At 38.6% G+C, this 20,322-nt stretch overlaps 1 protein-coding gene across 3 annotated transcripts in view; it reads left to right on the forward strand.

Moving 5' to 3' along the window:
* The window catches only part of FCHSD2 (FCH and double SH3 domains 2), a 163,576-nt gene that overhangs the window by 112,231 nt on the left and 31,023 nt on the right, over window positions 1-20,322 (forward strand). For all 3 annotated transcript variants that reach the window (XM_055701811.1, XM_055701812.1, XM_055701810.1), the window contains exons 9-10: window positions 7,857-7,979; window positions 12,108-12,203. In XM_055701811.1, the coding sequence (XP_055557786.1) occupies window positions 7,857-7,979; window positions 12,108-12,203 (219 nt within the window). The remainder of the gene's footprint in view (window positions 1-7,856; window positions 7,980-12,107; window positions 12,204-20,322) is intronic.

Raw genomic sequence — 20,322 nt, forward strand, 5'->3', positions numbered from 1 at the left:
TGAAGGAATCCAAATGTTATTGGCAGGAACAGTATAGAGTACTCTTCAGATACGAAGACAACGTGACGGTGACAGTCTGCCACAAAACCTTCTTCTGAGTGTTGGATTCAAGCCAGAGTTATTTTTTTGTCCAAGAACAAGGAGGTACAAAAGCAAAGACAATCGCGCCAGTGCGATTTATTGACAATCAGTCATGTCAGAAGAAGGATTCTCATGGGATTTATTCCACTGCTATGAAAGAAAAAGCAAATAGGTCCAAGAAGTCTTCAGGGTTGATACTTAAAAACTCTTGGGAAAAGTAGGTGTACTTCTAGCTTATAAAGCATCTGTTTTCATCTTCCAGGGTTTTTTTAAGCCTTGTGCGGTACAATTTGAAGATTTTCCATTCTTATGGCAATCTTCCATCAGGGTATGCCCGCTGATTTAAGCAGAATATTTCTTGAACCCTAAAGTGTTAATTTAATGCTGTCTTCATCACATAACTCATCACTTTCTGCCTCCTGGGGAGGAGACCTATAAAGTTTTCCTTCCATGCCTGTGTTCACCTACCAGACCCTCATCATTAAATGTGACAACTACAGGGCACTACCAGGAGGTCTATGGAGGCAAATCTAGGAGTACTTAATATTATCATGCATTTTGCTTCTAGTTGTTTTAAAGGGACTTTGTCTCTGGATTGGGGAAGGCTGATGGGCATCTGTTGGTGGCCATTCCCTATTTTTCTGCGCTCAGAGTAGACTTCAGTGCACCAGCAACAAAGGCTTTGTCATTAAAAACAATGACCCTGGCTAAATTGTAAGGGAACAAAATGATGTGCAGAACAATCATCAAGTGACTAATGAGACCAAACAAAGAACTTGCAAACAAGCCCAAAACTATTGACACTAGAAAATACAAAGCTCTGGGGTAAGGGAAAGTGCAAAGTGTGTTTATGAGCACCGAGCTGAAAGGCAAGCAAACTGAAGTCAGGGCGCTTGTCTTCTAGTGTTTATTGTTCCCGTGTTTGCCATGATGAAAGCTCCTTCTCTAGGTTGGGGAAAAAAGAGGAGGAAACTAAGATCGCTTCTGCAACCTTTGTTAGTTTAAATAGACACTATACATCTTGCACTATACATCTTTTTTCATCATATTCTCTTCCTACCTTTTGGTCTTTTTTTTTTTTTTTTTTTTTAAATTTCCACTCATTCCCAGGGTTTTTTTATCATTACCATGTTCCTCAGCAGTATGGATATGTCCCTGGAATATCTTTCACTTCCTTGTTCACAGCTGGCTGAGAATGTACTTCTGAAGAACTTGCAGTCATGCAGGATGTTGATTTAAGAAAAAGAAAATAGAAAGAAACAGGAGGAGCTAATTAGCTTGGCAGCAACAGTACAGCGAGGCAGTTATAAAAATTCCTTAGCATTATTTTCTATGTAACTGCAAGAAGGAGCAGAAGCTGGAGCGGTGGCAGAGGATCTTTCTGTGGGGACTCTTGAGTTATGGGGTCAAAACCTTCATTTCAAGGAGATATGAGTAGGTTAATGGCTGGGGAGGTGGAAGGGTTTGCTCTAAGTGCAGTTAGGACTAACACAGTAAAAATGTCTACAAGTTACTACCCCTTTTTTTTGTTTTGGCTGATAGTTTGTGTCTGACAGTGCTTGACTTTCCAAGAAACTGCATGCTGCAGGAGTTGAGAACAGCTGAGGTGCACAGGAACACTTGGCGTCCACCTGTACTTGAGGGTTTGTATCTCCTGAGATACTGGCAGAGTAGAGCTGAAGGTGCCGTGTTACGAAGGAAGCGCTCAAAAGCAGCTTTGACTGGCAAATTCCAGTAAAAGTGGAGCGGTTTTGCTGCAGTATGTAATTTTTACGAAGTGTTGAAGAGACCAGCATGAGCAGATGAACAATATTCTGCCCAGGAATGCACACACTGGGTAAGGAACAAATGCTGCTGGCTCCCTGTTGTTACGTAGAAAGCTTTTTTCCCTGTTCACGTCCCAAGTAGCTGCATGGCAGCAGTCCTCTAAGAAAATCCGAGAGTTTGAGTTCCATGCTCCTTTCTGCACTTGCTCTTTGGGACTTGTCCCAGCTGTGGCAGCTCTGCATTGTGAATAGCAGCTGCCTGCCTCAAATTAAACAGAGGCCTTGCTCGCTCTGCCCAGATGTGTCTGCTTTAGGGTAGCTGTGTTTCCCTTTAGTGGGACCCAGCTAGGTTCCAGATGTTCACGGGCAGAACTTAGCTAGTGATGCTTAAGATTTGGATTTGGACCTGACTATAAAGCAGGCTTATCGCTACAGCAGCTTTGGATGTGCACGATTATCCTGGGATACAGATAGTTTTACAGCCTTAGCCTAGCACTGTTTTGCATTGGATGCAAACTGTGGCTGTGCTACTGCTAACTTGAAATTCTGATTTTACAGAGCTCAGCTTAGATGGTATGTTCTCCTTGTAGGCTGAGGAAATCCAGCTTTTTGATAATATTGATATATTGATAATTTTGATAAATAACTTTTTGATCCAGCAAAGAGGGTAGGTTTTTGTCATCAGCTTTTCTTAGCAACCTTCTGTACTTGCATTTAGCAGAAAAATAGGGGGTTTATGAATGGCGAGCCTGTAAAAGGCAGGCTAGGCAGCAGGCGTCCCCTCGTTTTTAATTCAGACTTCAGTATCGTGATCGGTGCAGACACGGCGCAGTTGTTCATACAGGATTGCAACGACTGCGAAATGTAGAAGCTCACGCTGGTTTGGTGTCAGCCGTTACACGTTGCTGCAGGCGTGCTGTTCAGGGGCACTTCAGTCGCTTTGATCTTGAGTTTGTTGGCAACTTGTACCTACAAGTCACGTTTTGTTGACAAATACAGACCTGATTTACTTTTATGTTAGGATGTCTTGATGAAGAAGAAGGGCATTTCAGCAGTGACATACAGTGCAGTGCTGGAAGAATTTAAAAAGAAAAAGACTTAAAGAAAGCAAGCTCCTCTTCTATATTAGGAGAAATTGATGCCTGGAATAAATTACCACTAGGAATCAGCATTTTTAAAGGAAAATCACTGTGGAATGTAGCTGTTAACTGAAAAGGATGGGTTTTCCTGACCTTCCTTCCTTTCCCTCCTAATGTCCTTGGGAAATACTGTTACATATCACTGATCCAAATACTGCTGAGTTTGGCAAAGCCAGCTGATTCAAGTTGTTGACTTTATTACTCCTGAGTTTTAGACGAGTTTTTCAAATGCTCTGTCCTCCACTGTCAAATAATATGAGATCCATTGCAATGCTTGGGATAAAAGACATGCAAACTGCTTTTGTTAACCTCTTGTAGACCCAGAAGGATGCTTTAGCGAATCTCTTAACAGTAGGAATTCCTGTTAACGATTAAGCTATTATTGTACGTATCCCAGCCTTTCCTTTTTGTATTCCTTTTTATATTCTGAGTTATTTGCATGTAAAAATTAAAACACTTGGAGTCTCATTTACCAAAATCATTCAACTGAAAATTCACAGACTGTACCATCTATGAGATCACACTGTTTATTTCATGGATTATAGGCATAAGCTTTAAACACAAATACTCAAAAAGCTTCACTCGTCATGCTTTTTATGTAATCTATATCGGTGGGGTTTTTTTTAATGTTAAGTAAGAAAAAGCTTATAGTAGTGTTGCATAAATGCAGGCTGCAAAAACAGAGTCCCTGTATTTAATGGGTTACAGGTTGTTTTCAAAATAAAATAGATCGGGGACAGATAAAACAGGGTTTCTGATGCAGATGGGAGTGGTATAAGAATTGAATTTTAATTCTTAATAAGCTACCTAAAATCGAGAGAAGGGAGCATCTATGATACAGATCTCCCTTTCTATTTGAGGGGTTTGCTTTGATTACTAAACAGGAAAATATGTCACATTACCATGATGCAATACCATTGACTTCATAGAAGAGCTGTCACTCCACAAACACAATGATTTTTGTTCAGTTCATTTAAAACTTTTCCTTATCATTTCATTTTCAGACTGTAGTCAGGGTGGGGTAGGATCATATCTAATTTTGTTATGTTACCTCCACCCATGTAAGGAAATTCTTTGCCTTCAACATCAGCTATATTGTTTCTGTCAAAGTGGTGGCAGCTTACAAAGCATTTGTTAAGGCTTTTAATGCTTGGCATGGACAAAATTAAAACAGGTAAAATGTTGAGTTGCTTCAGTTCACAAAAGGATGAATGTTTTCAAATGAAAAGTTAATTTGTTCCATGATGGTCACCTTATTGAAAGAATGGGATTCCAGTAAGGATTAGGGAGTTCAAAAATATATCAGCATACAAGTGCCCGTGTTTGAAAATATAAAATTATTTCCAGGCAGTGATGATTCAGACGAGAGTGGTGTAAATTAGTCAGTAAAAGCTCATGTGGCTTTACAAGTGTGGTTTTGATTGTGTTTTTTTAACTTAGTACTGTATGGTCCAGATTTTGTTGCCTGGCGGATTCAGATTGCTAAATGAGAGGTTTAATTTGAACACCTGAGTTTAAACCTCAAAAATATTATGCAGAGCTTCAGCACAGTTTAGCAGTTTCTGTGCAGGACAAACATGAATAGAATACCAGGAATATTTCAGAAATAAATGAGATAAAATGGAAGACTTGCCTTGGTGGCATTGCACAACTCAGTCTGCATTATGCATAGGTCAAATGGTTCCCATTTTTTCTTGGGGATTTGAGAAGGAATGAGTCTTTTAAAATAAAAAAATACATAGTGGTTTAGCTTGTTCTCCTTCTTCTCCAGGGAACTGAAATGGTAATTTTTAAATGGAGCGTTACTGAGACTTGTAAATGCTCTAGTGAAGAGACCTCAAAGTTAGTTACATGTATGATCATGATATGTTCAATGGTGTCTTTTCTACATCATGTGTTACTATCTCAGATCAAGAGCAAAGTCCCAAAGATAACCAAATGTACTAACAATACCTAAGATAGTTTTATTTACGTCTTTGCTTTGGGGAAAATCTTTACAGAATGTAGAATGATTAAGCCCAATGCATCCAAGTTCCTAAAATGTTTAATATAATCTCTTGAATTAAAAAGTAAAGCCTCCTCAAAATTGTGATCTGAACTGGGACTGAAATTTTGCTCACAGGAAAACCATGTTATGTTATACTTGAAAATGTTGAAATGAGAAAAATGTTCTCCTCTCGTTCCCCTCATACATAATTTATTTATTTGAATTCATGTATAGGATTTCTTCTAAAAATGCACTTTAATTTTGTTGTGTATCCATTCCCTTTGTTAACAGTTTTGGTTCTTCTCAGTCCCAATTTCAGCCATTATCTTCTAAGCCTGGACTCAGGTGGGGAAGTAGTTTTGCACTTCTACTATGACAGTTCCACTATAAAGAAATAATTTCTTAACAAACATTGACTTTTTCTATCCTTGGAAATTGTAGTTCTCTGTTACTGAACTTCATATTATCTTTGTTCTGATGCCAGATTTGTTTTAAAGAAAAATCTTGATTTCCTTTTGATGTTGAAAAAAAAAGACAGTTTTTTTCAGTCTGATTGTAATACAGTAAGTGATTTAGTAATCTTTTGAGATTCAGGAAGAGAACAAAAGCCATTGTAGTGGAACAATATATGTTGGGAGTTGGGGGGAGGGGAATATTTTTTTGTCTCCCTTGCAAGTTGTGTGATCAGAAATTTTGAAAAGACGTTTTATTTCAAACCTAAATTGTGATGTTCAGTGGTTTGAGTCAGAGTGTTTGTAAGTAAAGGAGATTCAGATTATAAAATTGCACACAAATGTGAATTTATATATAGTTCAGTTTTGTTTTAACATTAACATTTCCAGCTTGATATAATAATTACCATTTTATAGGATGAATAGGTACATTATCATTGAAAGCAATTTGTAACCAACCAGTTCTGTAATCCTGTAACTGATGGGATGTCACATTTTCAGTGCAGCAACGAGGTTTTTAGCGTGTTGATGCTGCACGCTTGGCCATGGGTTTACTTGGCTGACAAAAATGTTTGTGTTGCACTGACTTTAATAACTTCAGTTCTGGCAGCACTTGTTGGTATTTAAGAACTTCATCATATTGAAACCACTTTTAATTAATGAAAAGAGAAAGGTTGTAATGCAGTTTTCACATGCTGAAAGATGTGTATGCTTCCTAATGTTTTGCCACGCTTTTCTTTGGTGTTCTTTCTTGTATATCTTTCTTGCATATCTCTCTGTCACCCTGAGGGGGGTATATTGGTATCTCAGCAAAAAACTTGAGAGCTGTGGTCATTGCAAGAGGGGTGGGGAAATAATGAAGTTAATACTTCTGTATCTTTTTATATTCCTAGAACTACAGAATGCAGCTGTAGACGAATTAATTCCTAATGCTTGGTAGATAATAATGGCAGAGAATCAACACGTGTTGAGACTGGCTTTGTCTCACCCAGCTTTATATGACCACTGTGTAGACGTGTCTATCTAAGCTAATTGTCTGGGCGCTGTTTACGGTCAGTGAAGAGCAATAGGCACTTAGCATGCTGCGTTTCATCTGACCTATTTTAACCATCTCTCTTAGAGGAGGTGAATCACACCACAGAGGTACCAGCTTCTCTCCATTGACCCTAAAAAGGACCTGGAGTAACAAACTCCATCGTAGGTGTCTGCACTGTAGAAGACTTAAGTTAAATGACATGACCCCCTCCTGCTGGGTTTAACATAAAAAGAACATATGGGCTTAATATGAAGGCAGGGGGAGGGAGCTCTGAAATACTCATTTATAGCATACTAGAATGCAAAAATCACAGCTGCTTTGCAAACCGAGCCTTTATAATTGCTTTGCCAAGTTAAACTATTTACATTTATTAGCAGAGTTGCACTCCAGGCTGGTGTTTGATCCGAAAAGCTTTAGGAATAGATACGCTCAATCATAAAAAACTTCAAGTGCCGTTTTGGGGAAGTGTCAGGATCGCTGTTGTCGTACAGCAATTCTCCCGACAGCACAGCGAGTCTGGGCAATTCTAGACATCATTTGTGTTCCCTGAAGTGCAAGAGAGACCTGCTATTTAGACTGTGTGTATCTGACGTGAAAAGAAATGCCCTTGAAATGGGGTGGTAACTTCGGGGCTCGTGTAGCCGTGGTGGCGAGGGCTCGTCCCTTTAGCTCTGTAGAAGCACACCAAGTGCTGAAGTCCTCACGCGGCACTGGGACGAGGCTGTATGAACTGAGTGTGCACTGCGGGATGAATCCCAGTAAAACTGTGCCTATACCGAGACAGGCAAGAGCCGAACCTGCCTACATGTATTGCTGTGGGGTTTTACGGGTTTGTGGTTGGGTATTTCCTGATGTTTTTATCAATCAAACATCCCAGATGTAAGCTCATATGGCGTAATTTTTTTTATTTTTTTTTTTTTTGGCGGGGGGGCAGGTGGGGAATGATGCTTAACAGATTATTTGATAGGGCTGACATCACTTGTAAGAGCCTGGAGAAGTTAACCTGTAGCTCTTTCGTTTTAATTTCTGGTGGTTGCTGTAGCTGTGTGCTGATGGGGAGTGAAACTTTTTTTGCAGAAGGAAAATCTCCTGCATTCATCTTTTAAGTTCCATTTTTCAATTCATTAAAATTAAGTTCCAATTAATTCCATAAAATTATTTCTGTCGGATTTACATGTGTCTGCTAGCGTTGTCTTAAATGTTGGGCTTGGTTTTGCTGGGGCAGAAACCATTTCCTAAAGCTTGCACAATTTCACCCTTCCCCCCCGCCAACTTTCAAAATTATTTACAAAAACCCAACTGTATCAGCACCTTACAAATTTAAATGTGAATACTAATAAATTCTACACAAAAGTACATATTGCTTAATTTTCTTAAATTCTTTCCCTCATACAGGCTCTTGATGGAAACGTATATGATCACCTTAAAGATTATTTAATGGCATTCAGCAGGACTGAACTAGAGACATGCCAAGCTGTACAAAACACATTCCAGTTTTTACTGGAGACTTCCAGCAGGGTAAGTTTTAACTGAATGATCCGTGGTAACCGAATACTTACAGCATATAGAAATTCCCCGGCTTAAGATTTGCTTCCAAAGTAATGACAGAACTGAAGAGTTATTATTTTTGGTTACTCCTGAATGGTATTAAGTTAAAAGAAACTAGACAGTTTTCTTGGGGAAAATTTTTCCTGTTGCCACCCAGACTGAATTCTCATGAGTGCATTTGCACAGTACAGGATCTTTAGAGAACAGTGATCAAGAGATAATCAGTTATACTCACTCTGCACGTTTGGAAAAAGAAATTGCAGCTGAGAGTTCTGCACTGTGTAATCTGGAACCGCATTAGTCATCCATCACAGTAAAGCCCTGTGAAACTGTTTGGATCATTTCTTAATAATTGACTGTCAACTTAAAAACCAAAATATTACAGTGTGTTCTCCCTTGAATTAAGAATGGCAAACACAGAAAACAGGTTAGACTCCTGTCATCGACATTGTTTGCTTTGTCGAGAAGCCAGAATCAGAAATAGGTGATTGCTTCCAGGATAATTTTGATACTTAAATAATTTGTCTGCCAGGCTAAAAAAAAATAATTGCCATTGAGCTCAAATGAGCTGCTTTGGTGCAGTCATAATACTCCTTTATGCATTTACCTTAACCACCGGCACAGAAACAGAGCTCATTTATGCAGGGATTTACGTAGAAAAAACTTATTTAACACATTCCTTGTTCACCTGCGAGCATGCTGACTCACACCTTATTAGATGTAAAGTGAGTGGATTAAAAATGGGCTTCATGCTGACTTGTCTTTGAATTTACTTGGCAGCGACTGTAAAGGTAATGAAAATACTGGTTTACCTTCTGTTGGAGAAGGACTTTCAATAATTCACCTTGCTGTATATCATCCAGGTCAGCTTAAAGTATCTTCCCCAAAAATGCTGGGTTTGAATCTTTTAACTAAATATGCTTATATATAATGGCTGCATATTCATAGCTAATTTCTCAATATTGTATTAAATCCTTTGTATTCAGAATACTTGGGGGTGCTGGCTGGTGGGTCTTGCATCTAACTGAACTGTCATTTCCAAGCAGCTTGTTTGTGTAGGAATACCTTTGTCGTCTATTTGCGTGTGCTGAGCTGTGGTAGCTTGTGTTCCTAAGCCGCTGTGTGGCTACAAGCCTGCAGGTCTGACTTACTTTACACAGTAACAACGTCATGATATATGTTTGAGGAAAACAGTTCTGTTTCTGCTTTACTGAGTAAGTACAAATGCCTGGAGAACAAACAAAAATGTAAATACAGCTGTCAGGTCCGAACAGGATTTTTACAACTGGTTTATAGCTCATCCGCACCAATTTTCTCCTCTCCTTGCAGTTCAAGAATGCAGGGAAGAAAAATTTGTATTACATTACTACTGAAAATGTGTGCCTTGCTCTGAAATACTAAACATACTAATCGGTGGATTATTCCACGGACTTTTGCTTGTCCTTTCATTGCAACTTTCAGCATTTCCTGTAGGTCCACGTTGCAGGAATCAGTCAGCTCCAAAAGGAGAGGTGAATCTGGAGTAGAAACTTGGTATCAAAAGCTGCGCATGTTTTTCAACAGTAGCCTGAGCGTTAAAGGTGTAAGAAATTTGTGGGCAATTTAGTAATTTGGAGTAAAACCCAGCCTGCCATCAAAGCGAAGGTTTTAAATATTTATTAGGATTTTTTAATACTTCACCTTTTCTCTGTTTGTTTTAGGTACAAGATCACAAGCTTGCCAAGCTGTGTTTAGAAAGGACACTTTAAATCACTGGTAGAAATGCTTTTGTTTTCCCATCTGAACTATATTTCTGTTTACAGAATGGAATTAATTATATTTGCTTTAGAATGAGACAAGTAGCTTCCCAGAAGTTTGTGCTTTCCTCTTGAACGCTGGAGAGCCGGAGGTGGCTGCTTTGGATGGGCAGGGCTGTGTTGTGTTCAACTGCTTAGGAAATTGTCAGTCACCTAAAGCTAATGCAGATTGAGAGAAACCTCTTGAAAACAAGTTTTCTGTATAAAATGAAGGTTTTTCACAGTTTGTCGTAGCATTGTTATCGCAGCTTTAGAGGGTTTATTACTGCTAGGTTGGGGTGACCCATGTCGTTTCTCTGGCATGTCTGGGAAATATTATCCTCTGACACTGAATATACGAAAATGAAAAATTTAACTTCCTTTTCACATGAACAGTCTTATTCAAGACTTGTACTTCTTGCACTTTGCTTCTGGAAAAAATCTGATTTTCTTTGGAACATTTTCTAAAATTCCATTTGCTGTTTTGAATAACATTTCTGTGATGTTTCTGGTAAGAAGGCTCACCAACTTAGGGCAAATAATTTCATTTATGCACGTTTCTGACTATGCCTTCCTTCTGCATACGGTATAAATTTAACATTTGGTTTCAAGTCCATTTGAACATGTCGATTGACATCGACTTCATAAAGAAACTGGGTGAGAATGTTGAGTTAGTATCGGAATAACACGAAATCTATTTCGAAAAGGTGCTGCTCAGTCCTGAGAATACTGTGTTGCTTAGGAGTCCTTTTATTTTCTTTTTAAAAATCGTCAAATATATTGTGCAAAATGCTCCGGGCTATTAATTCACCAGACTTGCCCACCCTCCCAAGTCTCACGTTATGGTAACAGCTGTTCTCATTTCTAACAAGTACTGATGCTTTGAGGGAAATTTTCTTGAGCGCTGTTGTAAAGATGCTTTTTCTTCTTTGAAGAACTGAGTTGCTTTTGAGCTGGAGGTCTACAGCGATGGCTTATGGCATTAAAATAATCATAGAGGTTTTCACATCCTCAGTAGCTACGCTTTGTGGTTTTTTCTAATTGAAGTTGCTTTAAAATAGTCACACATATTTGACGTGGCACAGAGTTGTGTGCTGTGGGCAGTGCTCACATACGTCTAAAGGACTGTGTGAAAACCAGAGCGGTTTAACGTAAATCTCGATGCCATAGCCAGTGCTGAGCATCACCTGAAGCTGCAGGTGATTCCTCCTTCAGTATTTTCCAAATTTCTGTTTATGGGAATTCCTAATACAGACTCCCTGTATGCCTTCTCTGTATGCTTTTTTCTGTGCATTTGAATGTGTTTACATTCAACTGCTGAAATTGGTGCAGTAATTATGTACTTTACTGTTTTAGATGAGTGCATTATTGGCCCTGGAGGACTATTTACTTTCTTTAACTGGAGATTAATTTTTTACAGTTCAGTATTTCAGTAACGCAAGCATCAACATTTTGATGCATTAGAGAACATGTTGTATTTACCATCGTAAATACAGTGCAATCAGAATTCTTGGTCATAGATGATGCTGGTATTTCTGGATAAATACCATCTTTATGGTATACTTCTGTACATTTAAACCTCATTTGGGCAATAGATTTTTATAATTTCATGCTGCTATTTACGCCTTTTCATCAATTGAAGCAGTGAGTACTCTGTAGAGTTCTTCAAGCAGTGATACTATTTTTTATATTGCAATCGCTGAGTTTTTCTTTGTAAATATGTGTAAACTGTGACAGAGATTTGTTTGGGGATATGTGTCATGCTATCTGAAATGTATCATTAAACAAATTTAGTAGCTGGAGTAGTTTTGGTTTAGCAAAATGCAAGCTTTGAGAGTTTTCTCTGAAAGCAATTTAATAAGAAGAGATGAATTTTCTAACTGATTTTGTATGCATTATTCCAAATAGTCTTTTCAGCTCCCGCAACTAATAATTTGTATAAAAATAAGACATTTCATCTGAAGAAAGAACTGTGCACAAGAAGTTACACACAAGAGGAGAGAGAAAATATTTATACTAGTGACGCCACATACCGTATACTCAATAGTTGGGGGTTTCCGCCTGTTTTTGCCTCTGCAGTATTTTGGGGGGGTTAATAGCAGATATAGTTTAGATCTTTGTCATCCAGTGTGTGTCCTGCCAGTCACTTCTGCGTAACTGTGGGTGGTGCTGCCCAGCATCAGGTCCTCTATTTCCTTTTGTTGCATTCAAGGTTCTGCTACAGGTTTGATCTCTGTTTTGCAACACCGTACTAATTTCACTCTACAGCATGTTTTTAAGTTTACAAAATAATGAATCTAAATGGCATCTTTCATTTTCTCAGGTGGTGCGGGATTACAATCTACAGCTGTTTTTACAGGAGAACTCTGTGTTTCACAAACCGCAGCCTTTCCAGTTCCAACCAAGCGACAGTGACACTGTAAGAAAACCGAATTCCTTGATTTATTTCTTCTTGCTCTGTTTTTAAGTATATTGTTACAAATGGGAAGAGAATAGTGCTCACTGGTATCCCAGTCTGGTTTAAACTCATGCTGTATTTTTGGAAAAGAAAGGGAAAGTGGCCTGATTCCACCAGCACTGCTTGCAGTGGGTGGGTAATCATAACAAAAGCATCAAACAGGCTCAATGTCACCCACAGAAGAGCAGGATATTTTTTTGCTTTGGATTGTGGCTGGCAGTCCTGTGTTTCTGTACTTTCAGCTTAATTCTTAGTACATTTTGTTACCTTTTTATTAGGCTGCTGAGGTTCTCATAATATTTACTAATACTAGGTTACACCACGTGTGATGCGATGCCAAATAAAGTGTCCATTTACCTCAAAATTACTCAAGGAATACTCTAGATGCATATAAGAAGTCACTAATTTAGAAGGAATACTGTTAAAACATTGCATTCCAAAATAATATCACAAAATATAATTTCGGTGTACATGTTGCTTCCAAAGCAATTAATGACATTAAAACTGAGTAAATCATAGTATGTAAATACATTTCCAAAGAGCACTTTAATAAAAGTGAATTGTTGGTGTCCCACTGACATTACTAATGTTATTTTAAGAAATCACAGTTTAAAACTAGTCTAGAGTTTTTTAAAAAGTTAACCTTGTGCAGCTTTTTATTACTTTAATACATTAGTGCAGTGATTTGGGACAGAAATGTCTTGATCTCCAGTTCAGGTGATTAAATTCAAGAACGCTGTTAATAGCTAGGTAAGAGTGATTTTCCCAGACATACTAACATCTGTAACACAGTTTCCTGTGTCTTTCCATTTTAACAAAGTGTGATTTTGATTTTTCTTTCAACTCCTTTGTATAGAGTTAATTATTTCGATACCGTTTTAGGTTGTGAGCAGATTCTTTCTAACTGCCTTTGCCCTGCCTTTCTAACCTTTGTTGCTGTGTGTTTTCAACCTTGTGCAATCTCTGCATCCAGAGTTTTAACGCAGTCCAGCTGGTGGATATTGAGCCCTCACCTGTCAGTGCTATGAGAATGACTATAGCAGAGGTATATGATAGTATTTATGATCAGCCTTTGGTGTTTGTGTCCTTATCAGTATGCATGTGGCTTGGGATGCTGAGTTTACACTCGTGTGGAGGTGGCAACAGAATGCATAATATATATATAGCTCTAAAAAACTTTTTCCACAATAAGACTTAAAGAAGGAAAAAGCAATTTAACCGTGTTATTTGTGGAGATTGACTTCACACTTATCTTTTGCACTTGCACAGCACTGGTAATTGATATTCTAATCTTTTGGGGGCATGAATTAAAATTTCACAGCTCCAGATAGCGGTGTGTATAATTGGTTACTTCTCTAATGTGAATGGGGAAGCTTGTGTAACAACTGGAGGCTATTAGCATGCACTGATGAAATGCAGTCCTATTACTAATTTAATTTTGTTCCTTTTTCCAGAGGGCTGTCCCTGTGTAAAATAGAACTGTAATTCACTCTTATTAAACTCTTCAACGTTAAAAATTACATGAGTCTTTGACATGGCACTTGTGTGGTCTGACAGCGTACACGTGTGCTGCTTGTACTGCTTAACTTTCTAGAAGGCAAAGAATGGGTCGTTGATGTCTAAAGCTGTCTCCGTACCTCAGATGCAGTGACTGCGTTACTCGACTGACCCACCTGGGCTGTAGAATTACTGCATTTCTTCATTGCACTGCATTTTTTTGAGCTTCTAGCTGTTTATGCTGTAGCCAGTTTTCACAAAAATAGGTAAATTATGCAGGCTTCTTTATGATCCGTATAATTACACTCGGCTAACAGGATCCTACCTGGGCACTTGCAAGTTACATATTCACTATTTTTAATCAATAACTACAAGAGAATGAGAGCTTTTGCTCAGGCTTTTGAATTTGTCGGAAATTGTACATTTTCTAATTGATTGAACAACATTTAGTTGAAGAACAATTATCAAGCATTCTTTTGCCACATAGTCTCTTCGTAGATGATCTGCAGAGTTTATCAGTTGGCTTTTCGGTTTTGTGGGTTATGCATGATAATTTTCACACCGAAGGATAACACTGAAAGGAATAAGAGTGATTAATACATCTATTCAAATATTTAAAGTTAAGCTTTTCCAAGACCAAATTATGGCCTTTCTTCAGACTAAATACCTGATCCACTGAGACTGGGGTCAAAGTTTGGAGCATTTAAATATTACTGGGATGAAATTTTGAGTTTTGTAGGCAAGAAGATCATTATAAACAATATGGATGTGGAACTCAGCTACATGGAAAGCTCTGAATGCTGTTCTAAATTCTAGTTTTACATGGTCCCTTTCAAAATGTTGTGTTATGAGGAGAGATCTGTTGCCAAGAGTAATGTAGGAGGAATTGCTGTGCAACCCTTGAGTCAGGTACAAAACCCACAGCTCAATTTACTTTCAAAATATTATCAACATGCATAGTCAGAGCCTCCGAAAGAGGCTCTTCCTAGGAAAGGTGGGTATGAAATGGTTTTCCATCAATCTTCAGGATTTTTGTTTCCCCAACATCACACTAACACTGGCTGAAATGTGGACTTCTGAGTGTCCACAAAGAGAAGCCCACTACAAAATATTTTACGTCGATCAGCTATTTTCCATTATCTAAAAAATTGGTTTGAGCTTAACTTTGTATATACTGAATTATTTAGATGGTTTTAGTGTCTTGGGTTAATTTTGACTCACATAAATTTGTATTTTTTTAAAAAAAGGAAGTTTTTGAATTTTTTTTAAAAAAACATCTACCCTTAAAGGCAATGGTTTGTTTTAAAAATATTCAGTAAGAAATCATTGATAAGTTCCCAACCAGCTTTAATCCTTTCCAGCAATTAATTCACAAAATGGATTAAGCCTTTATGAGCAGTGAGATTGAAAAAATAAAAGTGTCTTTTGAAATACCTTTAGCCTCACAAGAAAAACCAGTCAGCCCATGCTGGCCTCTACACAGAGGCTGCTGCTATATTCACTGTAGTGACAGTTTAATCATCAAACATCCTCCCAGGAGGCAAGTGATATTTATTAAGTCGGCAGAAATCTATTGCATTGAAAACATACTGTCCCCGTGCTTCGCGGATAAGCCCCAGCCATAAGAACAGGGCAAAATATAAAGGAAATTAGCCAGCTTTTCTCTGTTTCCTGTTTGGAAAAGGTTCTTTTTTCTTGAACTGCATGGTATCATGTGAGAAAATGAGCCAGACAACAAAAAGCATGTCCATAGTGCCAGAGGATAACGGCAACAAAAAGCTGACACTAAACTTTTGAGTCCTTTTTCCTGTTTTTTATCTATGTGTTGCCTGTGCCTATAGTTTCCCCTGTACATTACTGATGCTGTCGTTTTCTTTGAGCGTGCATGTAAAAAACGTCGCCAAATCCGATTTGCACGACAGCTTATCAACATGAAAAAATTTGTTTTCTCACTGTACTTTGCAGGAAAACAACGTGCTTTTAATACCAGAACCGAGTAATGTGACTGTTGTTAACTATAACTTTTTTGAAGCTAAATATTAAAAAAAAACAGTTAGGAATTAATTTTATCGTTGTATAAAGTATTAGGAATTATTGCTGAGGAGTAATACAGCCCTTCAGGTAAAGAAATTGTTGGTAGATGCAAGTGGAAGGAGCCTGGCAAAGCTGTACGTTCCCTGTAAAACTTGACACGTCTTGTGCATGGCCAACGTGACTAAAACTGATTTTACGTAGTTCCCCCCACCCCAATTCTGGTTAAAATAAGGTCTGAGATGATAATACTCATATTTGGGGTTGGTATTGAAAGTTGAGTTTGAGGAGAAGGGGAAATCCACACCCTAGAGTTACCTTGGGTTGAATGTTAACATCATTTCTGAGTTACGTTAAGTATAATGAACTGGAATTGGCTCACTAGCCAATTGATTTTATTCTAATTTAGAGAACACGCTGTTAGTATTCTCATTTTTACAGTTGGGAAACACTGTTTAAGCAAAGCTCAGAAAGATTTCTAACAGTGAGACTAGAGTGCAGAAGTAATACTTGAAAGAAGTGGCCACTCAAGAAATTAAAGGTCTTTGTTTATATTACATTGAGGATACCTATGAAATCAATTTCTCCATGTCAAGGCTGATTTAAGAGGTACTCTTTTTGTCCTTTGGTTACCTAGTGGGAGCAATTTTTCTGTATTTCTAGTTATAATAGAATGCACTATAGATTTTTGGAAAAGTCGGATGTGAATGCAGCTGCTGTGACAGCTGAGGCAAATGGGAATAATTATGAGGGTGAGAATGGAAGTACACTAGCAAAAATATGCTACACCAGTTTCAAAATTAATTTCAGTGAGAAGATTAAAAACTTTTGAAAATAAGTAAGATTATAATTTGAAAAAGACTTGGGCTTTTAATGTTTGCTGTATAACAGAAGTGCTTAACACAAAAACATCAGGCACCAGGACAAGCAAAGCTCTCTTAATCACTGACATCTAACAAAAAGCAGTACTTTTAAGATCCTGGTCTTTCCAGAAACAACCAAAAACCCTGAGATGGGAAAAAAAAGAGAGCTACAACCTTTACAGAAACCCTGTTCTAATGTGTTTGGCGTCAGCTGCTGCAACAAGCTGCGTGCACAGTACGTTTTCAGAGATTTCTAGCTAATGGTCAATGATACCCCAAAATAATTATTGAACCAGAATTAAAAATAAACAACCCCCTAAAAACCTACTGGATAAATTATTTCATACATATGGCTGAACAACTGTTGTGTTCATGGGTGCTTTTAGTAAGGAGAGTTTCAGTTACAGCAGATGTCAGACAATAGCTTCAGTATTGGTTGGGATTCAAATATTTTGCTATAGAAAATTTCTTTAGTAAAAAAACAGGCAGTCATGCTGCTGGGACTATTTTTCAGCCCAGATGACATTAAAAAGTCCCAGGATCCCCTTTCTCTGGATACCCCAGAACCATTGTTCTTGTGGTGAGTTTAAATGTAATTGTTTTCTTCATTCCCTGCCTGATAGGATGTTCCTTATCCTTCTGTGGCACCCAGCACTCACCATCGTGAGATGTTAATTTATTAGATTAAAAAGCAGAATGTGGTTATATAAAGCAGCAATAGTACGTTGGTTTCGGTTTAGCTTTATCATAACATGTACAGAGGTTTACGTAACATTAATAATGGATGTAGGTCCTTTTTTATTCTTCTGAGTGGAGCAAAAGCCCTTGTATATGCTAATCTTTATTTTTAAAGAAGGGGGGGGGGGGGGGGGGGGGGGTGAGGTGTCCTGTTCGTAACATTGAAGACCTACTGAAATGGAAGTCAGCTCATTCTTGGCTAAGCTAAAATTAAATTAGTTCTATAATAATAGACTAAAAGGAGCACCAAACTTGACTCACGATTTTCTTGTAACTGCTGTATTTAGCTATGAGCTGTGTGGAAAGTGTCATGCATATTCCTTCCTCCTCCCTAGAACTGCTGATCATAAGGTTGAGCTTGCTGCTCAACATTGGCATGGTAACCTCGTTATTTTCACCTCTTTAAAAGAAATGGCTATGCTTTTGTGTTGCTGATTTGCATGCAATAAATATTTACTACTTTTTTTGCCTTTGTGGAAGTCAACTTTTTTAGTCTTCAGCTACAAAATTAAGGAGCTTTTAGGCTCTAGAGCCAACTTTTTTCTTGCTTTTAAAACTGTCCATGTGCCATCTGCATCCAGATATAACTGCGTAAATAAGAGAACGCAGCCCATGTGTTTGTCCCTGTCATAAGGGAACTTCTGCACCTGCAACAACATTTCAGACAAAAATGGAGAAGCAACATGTGTCTACAGACCAAATGCATTTGTTAATTTAAGAAATGGCATTGCTAGCCTCTAAGCTTTTTAGCTGGTTGGAGTCATCTAGTACTTTCTGTTGGTTTACTGATTGAATTTTTAGCACTAAACACTGCTTTCGCTGTAATCCAAACCCTGAGAGAACAGCAGAATGTCCATCTATGTTTAGCTCAGGTCTTTTGTGCTCTTCCTTCATTCCTCGGTCATGATACGTGGTTTTGGTTTCCCTCTCTTTTGGAAGAGGTTAAATTGAGTCGTTGGACATTTTGCCACCACCAAGTGCCAGTCCTGAAAACACTTAAGCAAGTGCTTTATTTAGTAAATCAGGTTAGGACCAGACAGTTCTGTTCCCCCACCTTCTTCCCTACAATTTTGATTTTTAGGTCTGTAGCAGATAAATCTCTGGTTTAGCTCCTTTCTTCACAGCTGTTTAAATGGCAGTTGGTTTTTCATTGCTTCCTTGATGTACCCCGCTAGCCTGTCTTTACCTGAGGATACGGACTTCTCAGGTCATCCTCGAGGTCCTCCTGAAGCACGTACTCTTCCATGCCAGTGAGCTTGCTACTGCTCCTCTGCTTATATGTTCCTCCACAGTCTTCTTAAGTGCCAGCAGCTTGGTCTTACAGGTCAGGTGAAGTCCCTCCCTGCCTTAACAGCTCCATTTATCCAGGAAGCATTCCAGGTGCTGATGGGTTTGAAACCTTTCTCCTTGCACTGTCTTCTCAGCCAAGTATTTAGGCTGTGCATTTCCACCACTCTCTCTGCTCTTGTCCAGCTGAAGAGTCCTTGTTTTCAGCTTCTTTCCCAGGAAACTAAATTTTGCCTCTTGATCTCGTCTCCTGCTTTGCCCTATGTGTTTGGTATCCACACAGACCACAGCTCTTAAGTTTCTCCCCAACTCTTTATTACTGCATTTTTAACTTGTCTGTTTTCAGACCTTTAAGCGAGGGTGAGGTCTGCTTGGATACAATACTGCTTTATGAATAACTAATATAACCACTTTGATCCAATAACAATTAATTTCTTTTTTAGTATGCCCTTAGGAGTAGCCACAAAGTTTGCATTCATTTTTCTGGTCAAGTGCTTTTGATGAAGAGATTAAAACCTGAAAACACGCTTGGGATAATACAGAAGGTTATCAAGCGACTGAAAAGAAGTCTGTATTCTTTCTTAATGAAAGTGAGATGATGAGTAGTAGCAAGGCCATTGGGAACATTGAAAATTCGTTAGATTTTATAGGGGAGAGGCAATGTCAAACGATTCTGCTCAGACTTGCAGCTGTTAAGACTCATCTGGAAGTTGTGGAAGAAGCTGTACAAAAATGCTGACTCCAATAAACTGGGTAAAAACTGAGGTCAAATATTATCTTAAGGATTGGCTGTGCCTAAATGAGTCCATGTGTTTGTCATCTTTATGTTTTTACAGTGCCCTAGTGGAGTAGCTTAACGTAGGTAGTTGAGGAGGTCAAACAGTAATGATCATATAAAGCCATCTCAATAAAAGCAGGCAAAAGCCAACGTAATATTTAAACGGAGGGGATGGGTGAAGAGAGCTGAACCTTTCTGTTCTTTGCCTACTCATTCATGCCAGAGCGAGCCACGTGCTTGTAACTTACCTCCTCCTCTTCAGAGCTGCTCTACATCTTGTCCAACAATTCCTTTTACTTGGAAAATACCATTAACACAGGCTTTGTAGGTCTGTCCTACACCAGTGGGTGAACTTCATGGTAATGTCTGTTTCCAGCTTTGAGCTAAAATATCTTGACATCTTATACTGGATTGTAAAAGCCTCTTGGGGTTAGGGGGTTTTGCTTGCTATAAGCAGTGCAGGGATGCTGCCTCCCTTCCACGCCTCTTGATGTCTGTTAGCGTGCGTATGCCTTAAGGCATTCTGTAGGGACAAGCTGAAGCAGTGCAAGCTTCTTGACCGAGTTACAGCTTTGTGAAGTAGAGGCAGAAAGTGGCCCAGGAGTCACCCGAAGCATTAGAGCCCTGTGGTGGGAGCGTGTGTAGAGGTTGTCTTCCTTTCCCTTGCTTGCCTCTACCATTGGAAATCATCTCTTTCACAACCCCCTGAATCCACTACCCTCAGCTCTCTTGTAATAAGAGGATCAATAGGAATAAAGGCCAGATTCAATTTGGATGAAAAGGCGCTTAGCTGAAATAAAAATAACAAGCTGAACCATTTTATGCCTCATTTTCAATTAAATCCTGTGATAGGATGTTAGCATAAGTTGGTATTTTTGCCTCTCCC

The sequence above is a fragment of the Falco cherrug genome, chromosome 2 (assembly GCF_023634085.1).
Source record: "Falco cherrug isolate bFalChe1 chromosome 2, bFalChe1.pri, whole genome shotgun sequence".
NCBI classification, from domain to species: Eukaryota; Metazoa; Chordata; class Aves; order Falconiformes; family Falconidae; genus Falco; species Falco cherrug.